The following is a 25,281-nucleotide window of genomic DNA, read 5'->3' as shown; positions in this document are numbered from 1 at the left end:
ATTTTCTAACGGTTAAATTGTTTTCCTTTCAGGTTTGGGGCTAATAACCGTGTTGGCCGGAGCGTTTCGAAAACGATTAAGGGTTACTACGACGGGGCATATCCGAACTGGAGCAAGACTCCAAATCACGTTAAGATCACGTGGTTTAAAATGTTTGCGGTAAGATTTTTAAATTTAATTAAATTTTAACTTTTAAATATGTATATATTTTTTAAATATTATTATTAATTGTAATTTTTTCAAATTTTTTGTGTTTCAGCAAAAGTGGCATTGGTCTTTGGGAATCACCGAGATGGTGAAGGCGGAATTCGTTGCAAAAGCAAAGATCCGCCTCTGCAACACAGTCTCCGATTGGAAGGACAAGTGGGAGCTCGACGGGTATGAGGGAAAGCCCACTGAGCTCACGAAGGATGTGTGGGATGGCCTCATCGCCTATTGGAAGCACCCGTCTTCGATCAAAAAGGCCAATTCGTGCTCGGCTTCTCGAAGAACGAAGGATAAAGATGGTAATTTGCCCATGCTTCACAGAACCGGCCAAAAACCACATGCAGGCATCCGTCTAGACGTTGTAAGTTTTGTTTTTAAATATTTATTTTAAAATATTCAATTAATATAACTTTTAATATTTTTTTTTTTTGTAGTTGGAGAAGACGGGAGTCTTACCATCTCTGTCTGACCTATTCAAGATGACTCACGCCACATCCGACGGAGTTTTTGTGGATCCTGCATCTGAGAAACTCGCTCAAGCAGTGGCTACTCGGATTGAAGAACGGGAGACGCAACTAACTCAGGAGTCTCCCGATGGATTACCCGTCACATTGTCCACCGAAGAAGCCGACCGAATCTTCGAAGAGGTAGTACAACTAAAATTTTTTTTTTCATTATTTTTAATAACTATATTAATATATGTTTTAATTTTATAGCTGGCTCCTAGAAAGAAGGGCCGAATAGTCGGTATAGGCTCCGTTAACCAAGTTGCAAGGGCAACTTCGTCATACACTTCGAGACGGGATGAAGAGACTTCTCAGATGAAAGCTCGAATGGATAGCCAGCAGGTTCGTTTAGACTCTCTTGAGGATTTGCTAGACGTGATGGCCGTGGGAAACCCGGTTATGCAGAGAATGTTGAGTCAGAGACGAGCCGCTCTTGGGTTGCCAGTACGAGATCCCCAAGAGTCCGATCCAACCCGTCAACAGCCGAGCAACCCCACCGACTACTTCGATGATATGTAGTTTTTTTAATATTTTCGGTTTGTATTATGAATTTAAATATTATGACTTTTAAATGCTTTTTTATATATGTTTTTTATTTTCATATTTCGTTTTAAAATTTAATTTATTTAAAATTAAAATTATTTAAAATTCTGAATTTTAAATAAATTCAAATTATAATATATTTGAGGTTAAAAACAATATTCAAAATATATTATAAAACGAAACGTCGATGTAGGCTCGACGTAAACATTTACAACTAATTACCGTCGAAATGATTTACGAGTCTTTTACATCGAAGATTTCACGTGGTCTTTACATCGAAATTTTACGTGGAGTTTACATCGAAACATTTACGAGGGTGTTACAACGAAACAATTTACGTGTGCTTTACATCGAATCCATTACGTGGAGTTTACCACGAAATTTTACGTGTCATTTACGACGAATATCTGCCCTGCGCTTTACGAGGAATATATTTCGTCGTAAACGTAACAAGTCATTTACGACGAATCGTCGGTTACGACGGGCGTTTTACGACGAAACGTGTTTCGAAGTTCATTCGTCGTAACACTCCGTTTACGACGAAGTTACAACGTATATTGCCCTCGTAAAAAATATGTTTTCTTGTAGTGACACAAGTAGTTTTACGCATATAACATAAGAAAACACATCTCTGCAACAAATTAAGATAACAAACCGATAATCGTCCAAAAAATTATTAACAACCCACAAATGGATCACTAAAAACTAATAATCGTCCAAATTTCCCCGGCAAAAGGCTCATCAATGTTTTACAAATCCAATTAAACAAAATTTGGCAAAACATATATTAGCCCCAAACTACTGACCTCATGAAGAGATAAATAATAACAAAATTAGGCAAAAAAATATTAGCCCACAACTACTGCCCACGTCATTTGCAAATATAAATAATAACTTAAACGAATACGACTACTCACCTCGTGAAGTCCAACAATTACGATATACTCGCAAACCCACCCATTCTTAATAATATACACTAGATCTTGATGCGCACAACCGTGCGGATGATTATATTTATTTGTACACACAAAATTATTTGCTTTATGTGACTAATTGTAATATTTACAATATTACTAATTGTTTGATATAATATTTTAAAATACAATATCTTTATAGTTCACGTACAATAAATTTTTTTTTTTAATTTTCAGTGATAGCATATTTTATATTATGTGATACAAAATTATGAATTGAAATATATTATTGGTTAAGGATCAAAATTTTAATTGACAAGTATTATATTAAATTAATATCACAAATTTAATATAAAATTATACATGATTTTATTTATAATTACAAAATTAATTAGATATTTAAAAAGTTTTTGATTTAAAATGAAGTATACATTTATGTTTTAAATAAACACGAAATTAGCAAATATTTTATAAAATTATTACGTAAAAAATTAAATATACATTATCTAAATAAATAGGAAATTAATTAAATATTTTAAAGGTTTATTTTAATGAAAATCAATAATATATATATTTTTTGTAAAAAAAAGATATGAAAAGATTTTATTCATATACAATTTCAGAGAAAATATAGGAATATCTATTTGATTTTTGTTTTAGAATAACTAAAAATAATTCATATATTTATAAAAGATTTAATTTAAACAAATTTCTAAGGGATGGTCCAAATAAAAAATCACACATGAACTAAGTCATGACTTCTATTTTAATATATAAGATTAGCCGACATTACTTTTCAAATTCGAACGGTACACTGAATAAACAAAAAAGAATACAATGAATGTTAGCAAATTAAGGTCACCAGGCTTTTTAAAACTTAATTAACGTCGTCTCTCGTAATCACTCGCACCAGCCTAAACTACTCCCAAATCCCAACGGTTTTTTAACTCAATCCAGACGCTGAACCGGGAGTGCCCGGATCAATAACCCGGATCGACCGTGGACGAATCGCGTGAGTTAATAAATTAATTAGTTTTGATAAATAATAATATACTAGCTATTGAAAGTAAAAAGAAATATTTTATGTTTTAAAAAACATTTAGAAAAATATATAACTTTATTTTCTTTATTTTTTTTCATTTCACATACAAAATATCAAAAAATAATTTAGACTATTAACAATTTTTGTAACAAGTTAAAAGTAATGACATATAATAAACATATATCAAAAATTCAAATTCTTAAAAATAATAATAAAATTAAACTTTAAATCTAAAATAAGCAAAAGTAAAACATAAAATGTAATAGATTGTCGATAACAAAAAACCTAATACTAAATCACATCAACTAGTTTTGTTAACTGATTCATAATACACATGATCATATGATCTTTTTATATTTTCAAACTAAAAATTTAACTTTTTAATTAGAATACGAAACATATCCTAATAATGCAACTGAAATAATCTAAAAAACAGATAAGTAGATGTTACATACTGGTTCAACTAGCAGTAGTTCAATCGGTACCCAAATTCAGAGGTTTAACAGTTTTTTCAGATTTTATCGAGTTTTTAAATAATAGTTTTTTTTTTAATTTTCGGATTACATATCGGGTCACTGGATTACATATCGGATCACTGGATTTACCGGTCGACCACAGGTCCTGGTCCGATTTCAAAACATTGTTGTTAATCCATTTAACTTAATAACTAGATTTCCACCCGCACAACCGTGCGGGTATATATTTTCACATTTATATATATAGATATTTGTTTTACATAATTATTATATATTTTTAATGTTACTCACATATTTAAAAGTTTGTATAATTATGCTAAATATAATAATTTTATAGTTTTCATGCTGTAAATTAAAATCATCACATATATATGTTGCTTATTATATATTTGTCTTATTGAATTTGTGTTTGATTACTAAACTAAATTTTTTAATGCATGAAACAACATATAAGAAAACAATTTTGTATTTAATTTATTATAATCATGATCCATAATTCAAATCGCTAGATTTTTTTAGTAATTTTTTAATGTTTATTAATTTTATATAATAAATTACTGTGTATTAAAAAGTTTAAAATAAGTTAAATTTTTATATATGTATTATATAGTTTACTAATATTAACCCGTTCTACCAACATATTATATTTTTAGCATAAATATTTTATATTTATGAAAATAAAATATGTTAACTTATCAATTTAAAATATTTTTATCAAATTTTGTTCAATATAACTTTTTTTATTTTAAAATGATAGATATTATTATAAAATTGATAAAATAGGATATAATTTTATTCTTTTAGTAACATTTCATTGCAATCTTATTATAATCTTTTTCAAGAGATTTGTTAGAATTTTATTTTTATTTTTTAAAAAATTAAAATATATAAAAGATATTATGATTAAAGTAGTTAAAAATATTATGTATATTAGCATTAGTGATATACATTTAATATAAAATTTAAATGATGGTCCAAATAAAAATATCCCTCATCAAAAAATCATGATTTTTATTTTATTAGAAAACAAATTTGAAAAAATTAAAATAAAAATAAATATTTATTTCTAACAAAATATTTAAAAATTATTAGTAAATGTATTTGTGAAATTAATTAATTTCATTTTATTTAAATTTTCGTTTATAAACCAAAACTATATTCAATTTTAATTTCTAATTATATTTTATGATAATTTAAATTAAAACTAACTAATTTTTGAAAGTAAATTTAAAAAGATTCTAAGAAGATTTTAAAAAGATTTTGTTATAACATTTTAAATATATTCATTTGTATTTCAAATAAAAAGATAAAGATATTAAAAGATATAATAATGAACTTATGTTAAATATGATATTTTTTAGGAATTGTCCAAACTAAAAAAATCACACATGAAAAGAAGTCATGACTTCTTTTTTAATATATAAGATTTTTATTTTATTAGAAAACAAATTTGAAAAAATTAAAATAAAAATAAATATTTATTTCTAACAAAATCTTTAAAAATTATTAGTAAATGTATTTGTGAAATTAATTAATTTCATTTTATTTAAATTTTTGTTTATAAACCAAAACTATATTCAATTTTAATTTCTAATTATATTTTATGATAATTTAAATTAAAACTAACTAATTTTTGAAAGTAAATTTAAAAAAATTCTAAGAAGATTTTAAAATGATTTTGTTAGAATATTTTAAATATATTCATTTGTATTTCAAATAAAAAGATAAAGATATTAAAATATATAATAATGAACTTATGTTAAATATGATATTTTCTAGGAATGGTCCAAACTAAAAAAATCATACATGAAAAGAAGTCATGACTTGAAGTCATGACTTCTGTTTTAATATATAAGAAGTTAATTAACTATTTTTGTTTTTTTTTAAACACAATTTGCAGCTTTGAAAAAATTCCCGATTTTGTGGGTTCAACGGAAAAACATGATTTTCCAACTTTGTGAAAAATGCGATTTCATGTAATTTTTTTGGTTTTGGCGCAAAATACAATTTTATAATTTTGTCGGTGAACACGATTTTGTGGTTTTAGCGGGTAAAACAAATACGGTTTTAGCGGGAAAACATGATACTGCGGTTTTGGAGAGAAAACATGACTTTGCGGAAACACAATTTTGCGGTTTTGCTGAAAACTCAATTTTGTGGTTTTGGCAGAAATGAAGTGGGGAGTCCAGATCAATCCATCGAAAAAGTGGTTGTGAGCCATTGGCGAACTATCAACGCATCTAAGGCTGCATTAATTGTGAATGCGGTTTGGCGGGAAAACTCAATTATGTGTTTTTGGTGGGAAACTTCAATTTTACGGTTTTGATGGGAAAACTTGATTTGCGGTTTTGGTGGAAAAACTCGATTTTTAAATTTTTTGGGTTAAAACATGATTTTGTAGTTTTGGGGAAAATTGTAATTTTCGATTTTGGCATAAAAATTCGATTTTTTGATTTTGTGGGAAAACGTGATTTTGCAGTTATAGCGGGAAAGTTTGATTTGCGATTTTGGCTGAAAAACTTTATTTACAGTTTTGACATAAAAACTCGATTTGCGATTTTGGCGTGAAATTCTTATTTTATGATTTTAGCGGAAATTAATTTTATGGTTGACGGAATAATTAGATTTTGTGGTTAAAAGAAAACTGAAATCTCCTTTTCCATAATCAATCTTTATATATTTTTATATTTTCTTAATAATAAAATTTTATTCCAAATAAACTTACATTAAATATAAATATTAAAAACATAAAAATCATATATCACTTTAAATGGGTCTAAACGAGTTTAAATGGGATAATTTAATATTTGCGTGTCTAAATGAGTAACCCTAATACTAATACGTACATCTTAGAACTATATGGATCTAAACAAGTTCAGGACTTAATTGGGGTGGGTTCTATATGAAATGGATTTAAGTGAGGAAGGTTTATCCATTTTAACATCCCTAGAAGTACCTTTATTTTCATTTTTTTGGCCAGGGAAGTACATTTATTTATTTAAACTCGTACTTTTTTCAAAGAAAGAAAGAAATGCTCACACTTTTTCAAATTAAATACTAAATATATGCATGCTCATTACGTAGAAATTTCGCTTATTTAAACCTCCCCTTTACATTTGATTCTTGAAAACAGTTAAGATAATATTTTCAGACACGGCAAACCAAACACATAGAAAGAAGCTTCATTGATGACGGAAACTGGTGATCTTACTTCAGTTCCGGCCAGCGTGGTCACGCAGATCCCATTTCTTGTTATCTTCAACGAGTTAACGTAAGTGTGTTTATATCTCATACCAAAAATGTGAGTTTATATGAAATGGCAGATATTAATAATATTAAAAAGGAGTAATGCATTTGACCAAAAAAAGGAGTAATGCATAACGTTTAGTTGTATATAAATCTGCAGACGTGTGTTCAGTAAGGATGCAATTGGGCGAGAGATACTAGGCATAGCGTTTCCTGCGGCTTTAGCTTTAGCTGCTGATCCAATAGCCTCTCTGATTGACACCGCTTATATCGGACGTTTAGGAGCGGTCGAGCTAGCAGCGGTTGGAGTATCCATTGCTATATTCAATCAAGCTTCTAGAATCACGATATTCCCAATTGTGAGCGTCACAACTTCCTTTGTCGCTGAGGAAAACACGATGGAGAAGATAAAAGAAGAGGAAGAAGAAGCAAAGAAAAACAATCGTGTTCATGCAAATACTTTAGCTGTTCAAGATTCATTAGAAAAAGGCATTGCGTCGCCCACAAGTAACAACATGAACCAGCCGCAGCAAACGCCCGGTAAATATTGTCATGGCCTAATGAAATTATTACGTTTCTAACAGAACAAGGGTTTAGATAGTGTTAGGATTTTTTTTTTTGGTTTTTCTTTAGTTCTTTTTCACTTTTTGATTAAAGTTTGATTATTTTTTTTTCATTTTCTGATTAACATTTGCCTTTTTTTTTTGGCTTTCGTGTTTAGTGCATATATTTTATGTGAAAAATTTTGTGGAAACAAAATCTAAGTTTACACATTCGGTTTGTGCTTGACTATAAATACAAACGGTTTATCTTTCGGTTTGTGCTTGACTTTGATGTTTACACCTTTTGTAATTTAAGTTTACACTTTTCTAAACTAGTTTTTGAAAAAAAAAACTAAACAATGTTGTTTGTAAATTTTGATAAACTGTACTTTCTTGTTTTTTTGTTGATGTGTGTACTAGCTTCAGATACAAAATCAAGCAGCGGAAACAAAGCAAATAAGAAAGGAAAGAAGAATATCAAATCGGCATCAACGGCCATGATCATAGGGCTAATCCTGGGCCTTGTGCAAGCTATATTCTTGATTTTCAGCTCGAAAGTGCTCCTAGGTGTCATGGGAGTGAAACCGGTATAAGGTTATATATATAGATAGTCATGCACATAATAGTGGATATGACAAAATGCTTGACTATTTTGAGTTGACTTTTGATTATCAGAATTCGGCAGTGTTATCACCAGCACACAAGTACTTGACCATACGATCATTAGGTGCTCCTGCATTGCTATTATCCCTTTCAATGCAAGGCATATTTCGTGGCTTCAAGGACACCAAAACTCCTCTCTATGCTACTAGTAAGTTACATTTTTATCATCTTTAGGTAAACATATTAGATATCAATCTATCATGAGAGTCTAACATGTATCATCTTGATGCATGAAACAGTCGTAGCAGATGTTATCAATATCATTCTCGACCCAATTTTCATATTTGTCCTTCACCTTGGCATCAGCGGTGCAGCCATTGCCCATGTCATTTCTCAGTAAGAGAACAGCTCTCAAAATGTTTTCACACATGCAAATATGAAACTAAAACTTGTAACTCCAAGAGTTGCTTGAATCAAAAGAAACAAGAAAGGTAAAACTAACGGTTTCACTTGTGTGAAGGTACTTCATGACTCTAATACTATTCACCCGCCTGGCGAGTAAAGTTAATTTGATGCCACCAAACTTCGCAGCTTTACAGTTCGGAAAGTTCCTTAAAAATGGTAGGGATGCATATCCATTAAAGTTATTCATTCTTGCAATGATCAAAGTAAAGTTTATTACAAGTAAAAAAAAAATTGTGAAAACATCATGTTTTCAAAAATTTCATGTATATTTATTGGATTAGTGACGAAATATATTTATAAAATATATAGAAATGTGGGATGTCTTAACAATTTTGAAAATGAAAGGGGGGCTATTGCTGGCGAGGACCATAGCTGTGACGTTTTGTCAGACACTAGCAGCAGCAATGGCGGCTCGGCTCGGAGCAACACCAATGGCTGCTTTTCAGATTTGTTTACAAGTCTGGTTAACTACTTCTCTCCTCGCTGATGGTCTTGCTGTTGCCGGTCAGGTATAATCACTATTATAGTATTATTTAATTTATCATGTTCCCATTGTGTATATATTATTGCTTGATCAAGTTGTATATGTAAATCATCATCATTTAAAATCTTTTGCAGGCGATTCTGGCTTGTTCTTTTACCGAGAAAGACTACAACAAAGTGTCTTCGTGTGCATCCCGTGTTCTACAGGTTATGTCTCGATCATCTTCATGAAACGATACCAGTCCCTAAGGATAATTGCTTTTTCCCATTTTTTTTTTGGTAACTAGCAACATGGGACCATGTCTTATGCTTCATTTTTAAAATATGGGGGTTGAGCTACTCATTGATAACAACCAGGGAAAAAATTGGGATTCGGTCTAGACACACATTTATAAAAAAGTGTAAAACAAATGAATTTGATATGCAGATGGGGTTTGTGCTAGGACTTGGACTGTCCGTTTTCGTTGGACTAGGACTATACTTTGGTGCGGGAATATTCACCAAGGACCCTGCCGTTATTCACCTCATAGCAATTGGAATACCGGTACTAATATATAATACCATATCTCTACTTATAAATACTAGTAAGTAGTGATAGTGACTAATAAGATGTTATATTATATCTGATCTGTGTGGGAGACATCAGTTTGTAGCAGCAACACAGCCAATAAACTCACTCGCTTTTGTGTTGGACGGAGTCAATTTTGGAGCATCTGATTTTGCTTATACTGCATACTCCATGGTACGCACTATTTTCATTACTTCATTAATATGCTTTCACAATGATTACTTATTTTTGCATGTTTTTCATGAAAGTTGACTTTATTATGATAAATCAGGTAGGAGTTGCGGCCATAAGCATTGCAGCAATAATATACATGGCAAAGTTCAATGGTTTTCTAGGCATATGGATAGCTCTTACCATCTATATGGGCCTCCGAGCTATTACTGGAATTGCCAGGTAAATTAGTTGGGCCTTAATGGGCCTTTAGTAAGTTGTATACCTAATTTATTTGATTATTTACATTAATAATAAACCAATTATAATTTTTTTTTAAATTATAAAAAACATTTATTGAGAAATAATCTAACAAAATCTTACTTAAAATTTTAAATATTTTTTTTAAAATAACATATTAATTAATTTCATAATTAGTAATATAATATTGTTATAAATCAATGTTAACCAAAATTTTATTATAAAACAAGAAAATAAAACTATATACTATTTTATAAATTATATAATTATATTATGTATTATATAAAAATAGAAGTGCTATATTAATTAAATCCAAAAATTATATTAAATAGGTAAACTAAAAATTTATTTTTAAATTGTTTCATTTAAATAAATTATCTATCATCATTAAAATGGGTTAAAATTCGTAAAATATATAATATTTTTATACAAAAATAAATTTATTAACATAAGTTAAAATTTTATATCTACAAACTATATGTTATCTTCTTATTTATTTCAAAACTCTCAACAATATATTGTTTAAAATGTTTATATACAAAAATATAATAGTGTATAATAACCTTTAGTTCATATACTATTTAAAAAATATGTTATTAGAAAACTATGAAATTTTAATAATTCATTTAAAATATTAATGACAAATAAAATTTTAATTATAAATTTTTTAGTTTATTTTAATTATAAAAAAATATGTTGAGAAAAAATAGAAAATATTACCAAAAGTTCAAATATTTTTTAATAAAATAATGTATTAATGTAGTAACAAAAATAAATTCAAAATTCATGTAATCTTCCAAATTAAAAAATAGTAATGTAATTTTTCAAAGTTTCTTGACAAAATATTAAATTTTGAAAATAAATATTCAAACTCAAAATGATAATATTTCAAATTTCTTTTCTATAATATAGATAAGTAAATATTAAAAATGTATTATAGCAAAATGTATAAATTAAAGAAAAAAACATATTTTGAAGGAGATTATCTATTTGATTATTTCATATTGTTATTTTATTATACTAAGTCGAAAATATATTAGTAAGTAATAAAAATTAATAACAAAGTAAAATGTATTAAACAAATCAGTATATATTAATAATGTCAAATAAGAAATAAACAATAATATTATAGAGTTAAACAATTTTTTGTTTGTCATCAGAATTACATAATAAATAATATTAAAATAGAAATTATATATCTAAACATTTGTAATAATATCATATGTATTTATAAAATGAAAAAGTATTCGCACGGAAGTGCGGGTTAAAATCTAATTCTCCTTTATAGTAGACGATGCAGTCTTTGACTCCTTTGAAATTATGCAGGATAGCAACTGGAACTGGACCGTGGAAATTCTTGCGTGGTCGATCCCCTTCATCTTCCTAGGACTTAGTTTATACTGAGATGCATCTTCTTCTGCATTTCTTCGTTTTTGTTGTATATTTCTTGTGTTCTTTTCACATTTTGCACGAAAGGGCTCTCTATCTTGTTTAGCTTAAAGAGTTCCAGATAAATAATTTGATCAGGCGATGATTATATGGAAACCTAGATGGCTAGACATTTTCTTTGTGGAAACGTCTGGTTAGGCTAGGTGCTTCAAAGAAGTCTGTAACTCACATCTATGCGCTATGTCCATAATAATACTACTTTTTTTGCAAACTCATGTAACTATTTCTTTTAATAATGTGAGAGAAACCCATAGTTCTACTCTCTTACTAAATAGCAAAACATGGTTATTACCAATTTTATCAATGTGAAACTAAACAGGAGGTGGTGGCAAATCAATAAGAAGCCAAAAGCCAACACAATCATCAGAATCCAAGTCATCTTGAATTGCAAGAAAATGCAAACCTCCACTTGCTTTCTTCGCAGATTCCCAAGCTTCAGCTTCATCAGTAGTAACAGGTGTTTTCTTGTAAGTTGCATAGACATATCTTGTCGAGATCCCAACGGCCAGAATCAAACATCCTTTAGAACTGTCTGCTTCGATCGAACATACCTCAAGACCATTCATCCAAGCTATATAATGACAATGCATAATGATCAGAAACCACATAACTGACTTGTCAAGAAACTACAGACACTAACCTGCTAGAGGTTTAGCACGCGAAGAAGCAACGGAGAGACCAGGGATCAGTGTGTTCTCATCAACGTCAATGCCAAGCAGGTCCAAGTCTAAGGTTGCACCAAACACAAACTTCTCATCAAAGTCTGAGATCTCTTCTCTAACGGCTGAGTAAGGTAACTGAACAAACGCCCATTTCTCCCCAAACAAATTCTCAGGAAGATTCATTGGAAATGGATTGTCTAGAGATAGAAGAGGCAATGACCCCTTCTGGAAACCAGGGTGACGCGTGTACACAGTGTCATAACGTTCTTGCAACCATAGAAACAGAGACAGACACTGCAGAATAGAGTTCACTTTTGTTATATAATAAACAAGAAAACATGGGCTGTCCTGAGATTTTAGGAGATATAAACAATTTAGTAATGGTTTATATAATTTTTTTAAAACGAAATTTATGGACCTATTTATGTGTAAATATTTTTCTAAAACTTTGGGGGATATAGACTAATTAGGCATGCGGTTATGAACTGAACCAAACCAAAAATTTTGGTTAGTTCGGTTTCGACAGGTTTATAAAAAACTTCAGTTTTTGGTTTGGTTCGTTAATCGGTTAATTCGGCTTTTTCCAAAAAATAGGTTAACCAAATTAACTAAAATTTTGAACTGAACTAACCAAATTAACTAAAATTTTGAACCGAACTAACCAAAATTAACCGATTTAACCACAATTTTAAGCAAAATTTTGAAAAACCGAATTACCGGAATACCAAACCAAACTTTTTTCGATTCAATTCAGCAGATTTTGGCCGAACCGAACTACTCGAATTCCAAACTACCCGAACCTAACTACCTGAACTACCCGAACCCTCAGGCCTAAGACTATTGATGCACTAGCCTATGCTCATGACCATAAACACAAGAAAGAGTGCTCATACCCGTTTGCTAGGCACTTCCTTTATAGCAAGCTCTTTGCAAGCTTTTGTGATAATGGTTTGCATCTGTGACCTGCCATTTAAAAAAAAAACACAAACTTCAACAATAAGATCATTGAAAAAGATCTACTTTATGAATGTGTCTTTGTTCACTACCTAAAGAAGCGAATCTTCTCAGGAAGAGGGACACCCAAGTCTTGCGTAATAGAAACAATAGCATCTTTGAGTGTTATACTATTGATGACATTGTTGGGGAAGTACTTGGTGACTTGAAGCGAGAGCGAAGCATCGCAAACCACAAGCTCCCATATCTTCTTCCCTCTTGAATCAAGAATCGGCCTCGAGCAGAAGTCCAGCTCCCACTCTTTTATGCTCTCTGCATCTGTTTCCGGATCGAGATAGCTCAGCTCAGAGGTTGGATCGTCGTCTTCGGTTTCTTCCTCCTGTTTGATGATGAGGGTCTCTTCTTTTGTCTCAGGTAAGGATCGAGAGACGAAACGGTGGCGTTTGGATAAGGTTTGTGAGGAGGAGGAGGAGGAGAGATGGGTTTTGATGGGTTTAGTGAAAGAAGATGGTCTAGAGATTCTTGGAAGTGAAGGTGTTCGCATACGAGTGGTGTTGAAGCTTAGAGTCGCCATTGAAAGGAGGGAGCTTTGAGGAAAACAGAGAAGAAGATGATGAATGTGCAGAAGAAGATTTATCCTTTTCGGTTGGTCCTTCCTCAGCCACATTTTTTTGTTAGGATATTTAAATTAAAAAAAGTTTGTGGCACATTTTAAATAGAAAAGGGTTAAATGGATAATTTTAGAAATGAAGGGTTGAAATCGTAAAGAAATAAAATTTCAGGGGCCAAATAACAAACGAAGAAAGTGGCGCGTGAGGGAATCGACGACATAACTGTCTCTCTGTTAATCCAGTTCGGTCACAATGTCCGAACCAAAAATCTTAGTTGTCTTTTCTTTAATTTTTAATTTGAATTTTTTTTTTAAATAATTAAACAACAAGAAGCTATAATCAATCTCTCGAATTTGTGTAATTAAAACCCTAATTGTAATTGTTCTTGTTGTTGTGATTTGTTTCCCTTGTAAAATGGATCGGATTCGTTAGCAATTGTTCGTTTTGACGACGGAGGAAGGAAGGAGAAGAGATGGCGAGACAAATGACGTCATCTCAGTTCCACAAATCGAAGACCCTCGACAACAAATATGTAAAGCCTTCTTCTTCTGATTCTGAGGCAAAGGAGGAAACTTTTGTTTTTTTTTTTGTTTTGACTATTTTTGATGGCAGATGCTTGGGGATGAGATTGGCAAAGGAGCATATGGTCGAGTATACATAGGATTAGACCTGGAGAATGGAGATTTTGTGGCTATTAAACAAGTCTCCTTGGAGAATATTGTTCAAGAGGATCTCAACACCATCATGGTTTGGTTTCTTTATTTGGTTCTGTCCTTTATGGACTAATGTGTTCTGTCTCTCATCTCCTTTCCTTTTTACTTTTTGATGGTTCTTGGCTGTTGGGGATGATTGTGTTCTCCAGCAAGAAATCGATTTGTTAAAGGTAGTTTCCATTACATACTCTTTATCCTCTGGAACTGCAATGCATGCAGAGCTTGACCCATTATTTAGACATAACTGTTATACAAATTTGAGATAATTAATCACCTTCTCAGCTTTGGTATCTTCTCATTAATGGTTACTGCTCTGTAGTGTCTCTCTATGTCCTTCTAACATAAGGTTTCTAATGCAGAACCTAAACCATAAAAACATTGTCAAGTATCTTGGCTCCTTGAAGACAAAGACACACCTTCACATTATCCTGGAGTAAGTACTACTACTAGTTTTGTGTTTATTTTTTGTTTTCCACCCAAAGTTCAAGTCCAATCAAATATGTATTTGCAGGTATGTGGAGAATGGCTCTCTTGCAAACATTATCAAACCAAATAAATTTGGACCTTTCCCAGAATCTTTGGTCACTGTTTACATTGCTCAGGTCCGTCCCTATCTATGTTTTTTTTCTAGTTAAGTTTCTGAAAATATCTGTATACTAACTAATGAATTACAGGTCTTGGAAGGTTTAGTATATCTGCATGAGCAAGGTGTCATACATCGTGATATCAAGGGTGCAAATATTTTGACAACAAAAGAGGTGTGTGTTTTTCTCTACCTTTGTGGATTGTACTATGCGATGCACAAGATTCATCTAGGCTGTTCTTTCTTTGACACTTGAAAAATCTCATGCTTCAGGGCCTTGTCAAGCTTGCTGACTTTGGAGTTGCTACTAAACTAAACGAGGCTGATGTTAACACTCACTCTGTGGTTGGAACTCCTTACTGGATGGCTCCTGAGGTATACCATTGACAATACATATCTATCTTGTTTTGAAAAATGCATAAAGTTATATATAATTGTAACTGGTTATTTGTGTACTGATGGAGACTCAAATTTTGGTTGAAGGTTATTGAAATGTCAGGGGTGTGTGCTGCTTCAGACATATGGAGTGTTGGATGCACTGTTATTGAACTTTTGACATGTGTACCTCCTTACTATGATCTGCAACCCATGCCTGCTCTCTTCCGTATTGTTCAGGTTTTTTCCAACACTTTACAAGTTTGTTTTATCTCGTTAATGGTGAAGAAAATGGTAATTGCTGTGAGCCTTTGATTACAAACTATTGACACTTTTCTGATTTTGGTTTTAGGATGATAGCCCTCCTATTCCTGATAGTCTTTCTCCAGATATTACAGACTTCTTACGACAATGCTTCAAGAAGGTAAAATTTGATGCGATATTGTTTGATCATTCTACTTACCACTGTACACCTTTCAGTGTCATATCTGATTTGTATTTTGCATAATACAGGATTCTAGGCAGAGGCCTGATGCGAAGACACTGCTCTCTCATCCTTGGATACGGAACTCTAGACGAGCATTGCAGTCATCACTTCGTCATAGTGGAACCATCAGGTGCGAAAACTTGTGTGTTTTACTTTAAATTTTGGAAAAATATTTCAAAATACTTTATCTATCTCACCCTTGAGTACTTAATTCTCTGCAGATATATGAAGGGAGCCGATTCAAGTTCAGAGAAGGACGGTGAAGGTAGTCAAGATATAGCTGAGAGTGTTTCAGCAGAGAAAGTGGGGATGTCAAAAACTGTAAGATTCCTAAGCTTTACAGATGAACTTTGCTAAAGTTACTTATCCAGGACCTTTTGTTTGTCCAGAACTCGAAAAGCAAATTAGGTGTGGGGAGTTTTAGGTCTGAGAAAGATCAGTCTTCAGCCAGTGATATTGGTGAAGAAAGAGCAGATTCAGAAGATGATATCATGTCAGATCAAGGTCCTACGTTGTCTATCCATGATAATAAGTCTTCTCTTCAATCCAGTACTTGTAGTATATCTTCTGATGCAAAGGGGACATCTCAAGATGGAAAATCTGAACCTGATGGAAATCTTGAAATGGAAGCTTCTGAAGGTAGACGAAAAGCTTCAGCAACAAAGCAGGTTGGAAAAGAATCTTCCATCCAGATGCAGCAGAGATCACATAGTTTTGGCCCAAAAGGTGAAGATCGTGGGCTTCGAAAGGTGTGTTGTTGCATCATTTTTGTCTTAGCACTTTGTCAGATACTATCAGTGTTCTAAAAATTGGTCAAGGCGGAAAATCAGGCCTACGCAAATAGAATTTTCTTGAAAGTTTTTTTTTTTAAAATCGGTTAGGGGTTTAAAAAAGATCAGTCTAGGCGTGATACCCTATAGCGCGCCTAGCTATTTCTTGAACATTGGATACTATGGTCACTCTAGGGTATGATTTGATTTTGTGTGTTGAGTTAATTGGTAAGGTCCTTTTTCTCTACTGGTAGAAACAAAACAGTTTGCTGAACTTGTAGTTATTTGATTTTGTTCTTGGCATGTTCCACTCTTCCATGCTTAGATGCTTCAATTGTGAGATAGATTTTTGTTTGTTGTTGGGCCTTGGTCTTGTTCTATACAAGATTTTATACTGAACTGACTAGATCTGTTATGTTTGGTATAACTATCTTAAAGGCAGTGAAGACTCCATCTAGTTATGGTGGGAATGAACTGACTAGATTCAGTGATCCTCCCGGGGACGCTTGTCTGCATGATTTATTCCATCCACTGAATAAAGTTCCTGAGGGAAAACTAAATGAGGCCTCAGCATCAACGCCTGCGTCAAACGCCAACCAGGGAGATTCTCCTGTAGCAGATGGTGGAAAGAATGATCTGGCAACAAAGCTGAGGGCTAGAATTGCTCAGAAGCAAATGGAAGGTGAAACTGGGCACTCAAATGATGGTGGTGATCTTTTCCGGTTAATGATGGGTGTTTTGAAAGATGATGTTATTGACATTGATGGCTTGGTATGCTCTCTGTCTCTCAAGTATGTAGGTTTTGATAATCACAAGTAGTTTATTGTTTTAACATGTTTTCATATCCTGTTTTTAGGTATTTGATGAAAAAGCCTCTCCTGATAATCTGCTTCCTCTACAGGTATTCTTCAACTTTATATCATGCTGATGCTTAGGCCTGCAGGTTCGGGTAGTTCGATTTTCAGCTAGTTCTAATTCGGTTTGCATAAATCTTACCGAATTATCCCGAAATAAAGTTCAGTATTCGGTTAGTTCGGTATTTGAAAATCCTACAGAAGTTTTTTATTTCGGTTAGATTTTGTTAAAATTGTGTCAAAATTTTGGATATTATGCTGATTCTACTTGAGTGACTCTCAGCTTAGTATTAACTTCTTGAGTTCTTGTAGGCAGTTGAGTTCAGCAGATTGGTGAGCTCCTTACGGCCAAGTGAAACAGAAGATGCAATAGTAACTTCCTGTCAGAAACTAGTTGCCATGTTCCGTCACAGACCTGAGCAGAAAGTAGTGTTTGTGACACAGCATGGTTTCCTCCCTGTAATGGATCTTCTCGATAGTCCTAAATCCCGTGTATGTTTGTTTGTCTCCTTCATCATCAGTAGTTGTTAGTTCAATGTGAATGCTACGGTCTAGCTTATGCTTTGTTAATATTTTTCTGGTGTTTTCAGGTAACTTGTGCCGTGCTGCAGCTCATAAACGAAATTATAAAAGACAACATTGACTTCCAGGAGAATGCTTGTCTCGTTGGTCTCGTAAGTCTTACTTGGTGAATCATTATCCGTAGTTTGGTATACTGTGGTGAATGTGACAAGTTTGTTCCTATAAAGGCTTGTGTCTTAAATGTCAAACATATCAACAGCTAACACTATCACTTTTGAACTTCCATGACAATCTTAAATAGTTAACTTTGTTTTCTTTGGCAGATACCTCTGGTAATGAGTTTTGCTGGTCCTGAGAGGGATCGGTCTAGAGAAATCCGTAAGGAAGCAGCCTACTTCTTGCAGCAGCTTTGTCAGTCAAGGTTACAAGTCCATCAAAATATATATTACTTTTGCATCTATATTTGTTTTTATTTCTTGCAAGTCATAGAGTTGATTTCTTAGCTTCTTTACAGCTCCTTGACATTGCAAATGTTCATAGCTTGCCGTGGAATACCAGTTTTGGTGGGGTTCCTTGAAGCAGACTATGCCAAATACAGGTCGGTTCAGTGAACTGTCTTCTTACAGTGTCTGGACTACTTTCAATATATTTAGTGCAGAAGTTAATGTGAGACAGCATCTGTCATCATGCCTACTAGTTTCTACTGATTTTGAGTTTTTTTTTTTTTTTGTGTGTCCAGGGAGATGGTTCACTTAGCTATTGATGGGATGTGGCAGGTCTTTAAACTCAAAAGATCCACTCCAAGAAATGACTTCTGCCGTATAGCTGCAAAGAATGGCATTCTTCTAAGGCTGATCAATACTCTCTATAGCTTAAACGAGGCAACTCTATTAGCTTCTGAAGGACGCTCTGGTCAACTTGATCAGCATGAGGCTTTACTCAGTGTGATTGATCATCCCGATGTGTTGAAAACTAGACCTGGAGGTGGTGAAGAGCCTTCAAATTCTCAAAGATCAGATCTCTATCAACCAGATGGTGATAGGCCTAGATCAAGCAGTGCTGCACTAGATGCAACAGAAGATGTTAAACAACATCATAGGATCTCTATCTCTTCCAATAGAACATCAACAGACAAGATTCAGAAACTGGCTGAGAGTGCCTCTAACGGATATGCTGTTACTCAGCCAGAACAAGTCCGACCTTTGCTTAGCTTGTTGGAGAAAGAAACTCCTTCAAGACATGTCTCTGGTCAGCTAGACTACGTCAAGCACATCGCTGGCTTAGAGAAACATGAAAGTATACTCCCTCTTTTGCGTGCATCCATTGATACTATGCCTAGATATTTCAGTAAAACGATGTCGAAGAAGGTTATGGCTATTGAAGGAGCCGCTTCTGCATCTGGTGTACTGTCAGGTTCTGGTGTTCTAAATGCTAGACTTGGAAGTGACACATCATCTGGTTTACTTTCACATATGGTCACCACGCTGAGTGCAGAGGTCGCAAGCCAATACTTGGAGAAAGTGGCTGATTTGCTTCTTGAATTTGCTCGTGCTGATACGACGGTAAAGTCATACATGTGCAGCCAAAGCTTACTGAGTCGTCTCTTCCATATGTTTAACCGTGTAGAGCCTCCTATTCTGCTAAAGGTACTTCAAAAATATTATGAATATTTCTTTATTCAGGTCGCATGCTTATAATGCCTTTTTGTTTGTCCAGATACTGAAGTGCACCAACCATTTGTCTACTGATCCAAATTGCTTGGAGAGTCTCCAGCGTGCAGATGCAATTAAGCATTTGATCCCCAACCTTGAGGTTAAAGAGGGGAATCTTGTTGACCAGATCCATCATGAGGTTACCTTCTTGACTTGAATAGAGATAGCTTTCATCTATTGGTTACAACTTGTTGAAAGATTGAAGTTTAGATTCTTGTTCCAGTTTTTATTAGTCCTGCAGATTCGGTTTATTCGGATCGGGTATTTTGGTTAGATTGATTAATTTTGGTTAGTTTGGTTACTTTGGTTCGGTTATTTTGGTTAATTTCGGATAATTTTGTGTTTTAAATCTTTTTTGTTACGGTAAACCGAACCAAAAACCAAAATATTTTCAAAAGCTTTCCGAATTAAACCGGAACTGAACCGAAAACCAAAAATTTCAGTTCGGTTCAAACCCGCAGGCCTACTTTATATCATCTGTTGCTGTTTTTAGCCAGTTTAAACCCAAACTGACGTTTTTAAAACTGTAATTTTGTATAGGTACTTAGTGCACTATTCAACCTGTGCAAGATAAACAAGAGGAGACAAGAACAAGCGGCTGAAAATGGAATCATACCTCACCTGATGCTTTTCGTCATGTCTGATTCTCCTCTGAAACAATATGCATTGCCACTACTATGTGACATGGCTCATGCATCTCGGAACTCAAGAGAGCAGTTAAGGTCTCACGGTGGTCTGGATGTTTACTTGAGTTTGCTAGACGATGAATATTGGTCTGTGATTGCCTTAGATTCCATTGCTGTTTGCTTAGCTCAAGACAATGACAACCGCAAGGTGGAGCAGGCTTTGCTGAAAGATGATGCAATATATACATTGGTTAACTTCTTCCAGAGCTGTCCTGAAAGACATTTTGTGCACATATTGGAACCATTCTTGAAGATTATCACGTATATATATCTCTCCTCTCATACAACAAATCATCTAACCATGAGTGAAGTTGATGTATCTCCCTCCTCTTAAGGTGGAGCTAATCCTCTTGTTGTTGTTGAATTCAGGAAATCATCTAGAATCAATACTACATTAGCTGTAAATGGATTGACTCCGTTGCTTATTGCACGGCTAGATCACCAAGATGCTATTGCTAGACTTAACTTGCTGAAACTCATAAAGGTAATGTATCATTAGACCATCCAAGTCTTGCTTGTCTTGTTCAGGTGGTGTTATTGAGTGTTTGGTTTTGAAACAGGCTGTTTATGAGCACCATCCAAGGCCAAAACAGCTGATCGTAGAGAATGATCTCCCTCAGAGACTGCAGAATCTGATAGAAGAGAGACGTGAAGGTCAACATTTAGGAGGACAAGTTCTGGTGAAGCAAATGGCTACATCTCTCCTCAAAGCACTTCACATCAACACCGTCTTGTGAGAGTCCAAAACCAACCTCTGCCTTGGGACTAACTGTACATTCATTCCAAATTTTTTGCAGGAAGATTATACTCAAAAGTGTATACATTTTTCTTCTTTTCCAGTTACAAATGTTTTGTAATTGTTGAGTTGTGTGGCTCTCTTGAGTTTTTTTTTAGTTTCCCCAAGAGATGCCAACACTTGATCGTTTGGGTGATACTTGATTGTTTTATTTTGCTGACGTTCTGATACATAAATTTGTAACCATTCTTTATTCATTCTTGATTTTCTTCTTCTTAATAGCATTATGATCTTACTAGCTGATACTTCAAACATTGTCTATATACACAACTCACTACCAAATTAAGTAAATATAGAAAAGTTTGAAATGTGTTGTTCACGGAGATCAAAAGTGATCAAGTGCAAAGGGAGGAAAGACGTCCGCTACTCTTTAACTTCACATTCGAGCAAGTTGCTTTAGAGACATCTTGTTTGGTATTTTGATCGACCAGTTCAACGTTTTGCAATGAAATGCCTTGACATGGAATGCTCTTGCTGCACACAAATTTTATAGCTTCGGGACTTGAACTCGTCCCATGTATGTTTTTGTACAATACATTGCTCACTTGTACCGCAGATTTCTGCAACATATCCCATGTCAGCTTTCTTATGAGTACTCAAACTATGGTGAAAATATTTGGTTTTTCGGTGCAAACCTGTTCGGGACATGCTTTAGTTTGATCACAATAGTTCTGGTTGATGATTATTGGGTTTGTAACGTTTTTCATTAAGATGTCTTTGAATATTATGTTCTTTGCCATTCCATGTCCTCCCTGTTCATGAATATTAGTTATATTGTTTTTGGATCATCAAATTAAATTTGACTAACATAAAATATTGATAAATTAATAGTGTTGGAGATTTACCTGCCAAGTCTTAATTCTCACACCATTAGTGGTTCCTATGAGAGTTGCTTTGCTGACTACCACATTAGAAACATATGCTTCTGAGTTATGAGCTCCCAAACTCCCAATGCTAAAAGAAATAAATAGTAATATTGAGATATTATGTAGTTAACAAAGTAAAAGCGAGAATGAAATTTAAATTAGAATACTATATTGTTTAGATATTTGTTTAAGAATCTGACAAATGGAGATGATTTTAGAATGGCTAAGACCATTTTTAAAACATTGCATCTAACTTTACTCGTATATTTTAATAACTTGCAGCATCTCTTTTTATATACAAATTGTTGATTTTAAGTTGATAAAAATTAGTTGATCTTTTTCCAACAAAGAAAAACAGTTAGTTGACAAATTGAATGTTGCTCATAGTTAAAATAAGATTAAAACAAAAACATTAGGTGAAAATAGGGAGAGAGATGGTTTGACCTGATTCCATGACCCGGCCCGCATGTAATGCCCGTCGCTCTCACATTCTCCGACCCACTCACTATAGATATACAGTCATCACCTTCATCACCAAAAACAAACCAACACATTACTATTTATTATCCACAAGAAATAAACAAATAATATAGCTCACTTGTTTCCCCTTTACTATCTGAATTTATAAAAAGAAAATTCCTTTCAAAAATAAATATTCAAAAAGAGAAAGTCGAATGTAAAGTTTGATATGAAATTTATTTACAAAAAAAAAAGTTTGATACGAAAATTTCTAGATCACTCCTATTTTGTGGAATATTTATTTATTTATTTTCTTAGTATAATCTCTAAAAAAGGATTGTTGATTACCAGTACGGATGATAGAGTCCTGAATGAGGATATTGCGAGTTCCGGTAACGTGAATGCCATCGGTGTTAGGACTATCACCCGGAGACTTGACCATAAGATTCAAAGCCTTCACGTTTTCGCATTTTTGAACCCTCATATGCATTTGCTGTGCGTTTTCCAACCTTATGTTTCTTACCATCAAGTTGTTGCATTCCACAAACGTTACCGCCTGCCCATTTATTCCATTTACATCAACCATTAATCGAAACTGAAATGAATACTGAAAACAAAGGTAATGCGTTTGAGGTTCTCACCGTGGGAGCTTCCTGGCATGGCTGTTTAACAAAAATAAATGGTAATTAATATTTCATTAGTCAGTTTCAATGCAACTTATGTCTTTTAAGACATTGAACTAAGAATTAGAGCTTACAAGTTCAGGGTTGATCTTGCAAGATTTTGGCCACCAGATTTTTCCATTACCATCGACGCGTCCACCGCCTTCAACACGAAGGTTATCAACCGTTTGGAAAACAATCCAGAACCCACGTTCCCTGTAGTCTGATGGGTTTTTCCATGCCTCAATCTTACCGTAAATCTAAGTCACAAATGTTATGAATAAGATGATCAAAACATTATACAATAATAACTGAGCCTACGTGCATTGGTTTATATCATACCTTAAAAACAATCATGGATGATTTACATGGACCGGAGAATTTAACCGGTTTAAGAGTGTAAGCTCTATTTTCCGGAACAACGATGTAAGCTGTTCCCTTTGACGAACAAGCTGCTTCCCAAGCTTTCATGAATGCCTATGACTCAAAACATAATATTTCATTTACATTGAATGTACAAGATTTTGATTATATATTGCTATAGAAATAATTTACAGGGATACCTGAGAATCGTCGTTTCCATTGGCTTTAGCCCCGAAAGAGTTGACGTTAAAAGCTCGAGGAGAAGATCTAGGAGCGGCATGGGGATCTTTCATGTGCCTGTTGTGTGTAATGTGACCGTGTTGGTGATTGGTTTCATAATAAACATTGGGAGATATGGAATGTTCATATCTAGGATCAAACGGGTAGCTGCTAGAACAAGAGCGAAGAGACGTTAAGAGTATTGTTAAGAAGATTATGGTCTTTTGATACATTTTTGGTAGATTGTCTCTCAAAAGTTAGATTAAGATTGGGTTTGACGTATAGAGAGAATGATTAGGAATGAAATGAGTGAGGTGTCATAGAGAATGCAAAAATGCATATATATTTATATAGATGGGAGAGAAAGAGAGGTACTGACTGAAACAGATTTGGAAGAAAATATTCGTTATAATTCATTTTTATCATCAAATATTCGTTATAATTCCTCAAGTTTATTACTCAAATCGTTTCCAAAATTTTAGTACGATGACGTTTATTTAATATATTAACATTTTCATAAAAGTAACGAAAGAAAATAATTTAAAGGTTTTATATGAGTAAATATATAAATAAAAATCTGAAAATGGAAGATGAAGTTTTCAAAAGGTGATTAGATTACTAATTAATGTTAAAGTGAATGATGAAATTCTCAAAATTTTAGATACAATACTCCATAAATTAATAAACTCTAGTCGTCCCAAGTTGGACCGGTTTAAAATATGACAAAAATCTATAAGATATAATAAGATAATAATAATTTAGAAAACCCCATGCAAATATATAGTCTCACTAAAAATCAAAATTAATAATTTTTATATATACAATTTATATAAGTAAAAGTAATACATTGTATTGTTTGTTTTATATTTACAATATAGTCTATTTCTACTTTTTTCTTGAGATTTCATAACACTTTGATTGTTCTTAATAAAATTATATCTAGAGCAAATTAGCTCAATATACTCAAAAGAGTGGGATACCATTGAATTGGGGGAAAATGGTAGTGATGGGGGGAAAAACTATATGATACATATCTTATATACATCAAATAATATAATAAAGAAATATGAAAGTTAAAATTTTCAAATTTAATGAATATATAAACAATGAAACCAACTATTTTTTTATTTTACAAAAATTCTATTCTAAAATATAGAAATCTAAAAAGGAATCTTATTATAAATTAATAACTCTATAAATTAATAATTTTCAAAAATCAACATTATTAATTTATAGATTTTTTACTGTACATATCCAATAAATTATCAAATGAAAAACTATTGAACGAATATTTAAAATTTAAAAACTCCATTTATTATTTAAACATTAAATTAGTATCTAATCACTTTTGAGAATCTCATGCCAAATATGGAGCTGCTCTAAACAAAGAAAGTAAAGACTAAAGACTACTGACTTTGGTCTGATCCAAAAGAAAAGGAAAATAAGACTATTGACTTTGGCAAAGATTTAACCGCTGATTAGATGCTAATCAATGGGGATGTTGGATCAAAATTGAGTAGAAGCTATTTTCA

General features: G+C 32.9%; 4 protein-coding genes across 5 annotated transcripts; 2 read left to right on the top strand and 2 right to left on the bottom strand.

Annotated features, from left to right (window-relative positions):
• The first annotated feature begins 5,402 nt into the window (after positions 1-5,402).
• On the top strand, positions 5,403-11,670 carry LOC103859259 (protein DETOXIFICATION 43). 2 transcript variants are annotated; one of them, XM_033286807.1, is made up of 12 exons: positions 5,403-6,959; positions 7,095-7,474; positions 7,903-8,063; positions 8,152-8,287; positions 8,379-8,475; positions 8,600-8,700; positions 8,890-9,053; positions 9,163-9,234; positions 9,455-9,571; positions 9,674-9,769; positions 9,867-9,988; positions 11,333-11,670. In XM_033286807.1, the coding sequence occupies exons 1-12, from the start codon at positions 6,877-6,879 to the stop codon at positions 11,391-11,393; spliced, it is 1,590 nt and encodes a 529-aa protein (XP_033142698.1). In that variant the 5' UTR covers positions 5,403-6,876; the 3' UTR covers positions 11,394-11,670. The 2 variants fall into 2 exon arrangements, with proteins under 2 accessions (XP_033142698.1, XP_009135020.1); XM_009136772.3 differs by having other exon boundaries at positions 5,404-6,959; positions 7,897-8,063.
• On the bottom strand, positions 11,663-13,751 carry LOC103859256 (protein TAB2 homolog, chloroplastic). The gene is made up of 4 exons (XM_009136768.3): positions 13,164-13,751; positions 13,011-13,080; positions 12,096-12,411; positions 11,663-12,026 (listed from the first exon to the last, which is right to left on the bottom strand). Exons 1-4 carry the CDS (start codon positions 13,736-13,738, stop codon positions 11,767-11,769), a joined length of 1,221 nt encoding a protein of 406 aa, XP_009135016.1. The 5' UTR covers positions 13,739-13,751; the 3' UTR covers positions 11,663-11,766.
• Positions 13,752-13,910: 159 nt separating this feature from the next.
• LOC103859254 (MAP3K epsilon protein kinase 1) lies at positions 13,911-21,384 on the top strand. The gene is made up of 23 exons (XM_009136764.3): positions 13,911-14,214; positions 14,295-14,429; positions 14,545-14,565; positions 14,755-14,828; positions 14,907-14,997; positions 15,070-15,153; positions 15,252-15,353; positions 15,462-15,593; positions 15,706-15,777; positions 15,867-15,970; positions 16,062-16,161; positions 16,230-16,589; positions 17,049-17,381; positions 17,467-17,511; positions 17,777-17,956; positions 18,055-18,138; positions 18,310-18,407; positions 18,501-18,584; positions 18,726-19,632; positions 19,703-19,837; positions 20,239-20,645; positions 20,754-20,868; positions 20,945-21,384. The coding sequence occupies exons 1-23, from the start codon at positions 14,155-14,157 to the stop codon at positions 21,119-21,121; spliced, it is 3,900 nt and encodes a 1,299-aa protein (XP_009135012.1). The 5' UTR covers positions 13,911-14,154; the 3' UTR covers positions 21,122-21,384.
• LOC103859255 (polygalacturonase QRT2) lies at positions 21,349-25,231 on the bottom strand. The gene is made up of 9 exons (XM_009136766.2): positions 23,731-25,231; positions 23,510-23,644; positions 23,263-23,427; positions 23,147-23,167; positions 22,854-23,061; positions 22,491-22,572; positions 22,026-22,134; positions 21,816-21,932; positions 21,349-21,740 (listed from the first exon to the last, which is right to left on the bottom strand). Exons 1-9 carry the CDS (start codon positions 23,980-23,982, stop codon positions 21,516-21,518), a joined length of 1,314 nt encoding a protein of 437 aa, XP_009135014.1. The 5' UTR covers positions 23,983-25,231; the 3' UTR covers positions 21,349-21,515.
• Between the last annotated feature and the right edge of the window lie 50 nt (positions 25,232-25,281).

This window comes from Brassica rapa, chromosome A03 (assembly GCF_000309985.2).
Source record: "Brassica rapa cultivar Chiifu-401-42 chromosome A03, CAAS_Brap_v3.01, whole genome shotgun sequence".
In the NCBI taxonomy this organism is placed as follows: Eukaryota; Viridiplantae; Streptophyta; class Magnoliopsida; order Brassicales; family Brassicaceae; genus Brassica; species Brassica rapa.
The sequence above is the reverse complement of the archived record's forward strand: the minus strand, read 5'-3'. Positions and strand labels throughout refer to the sequence as shown.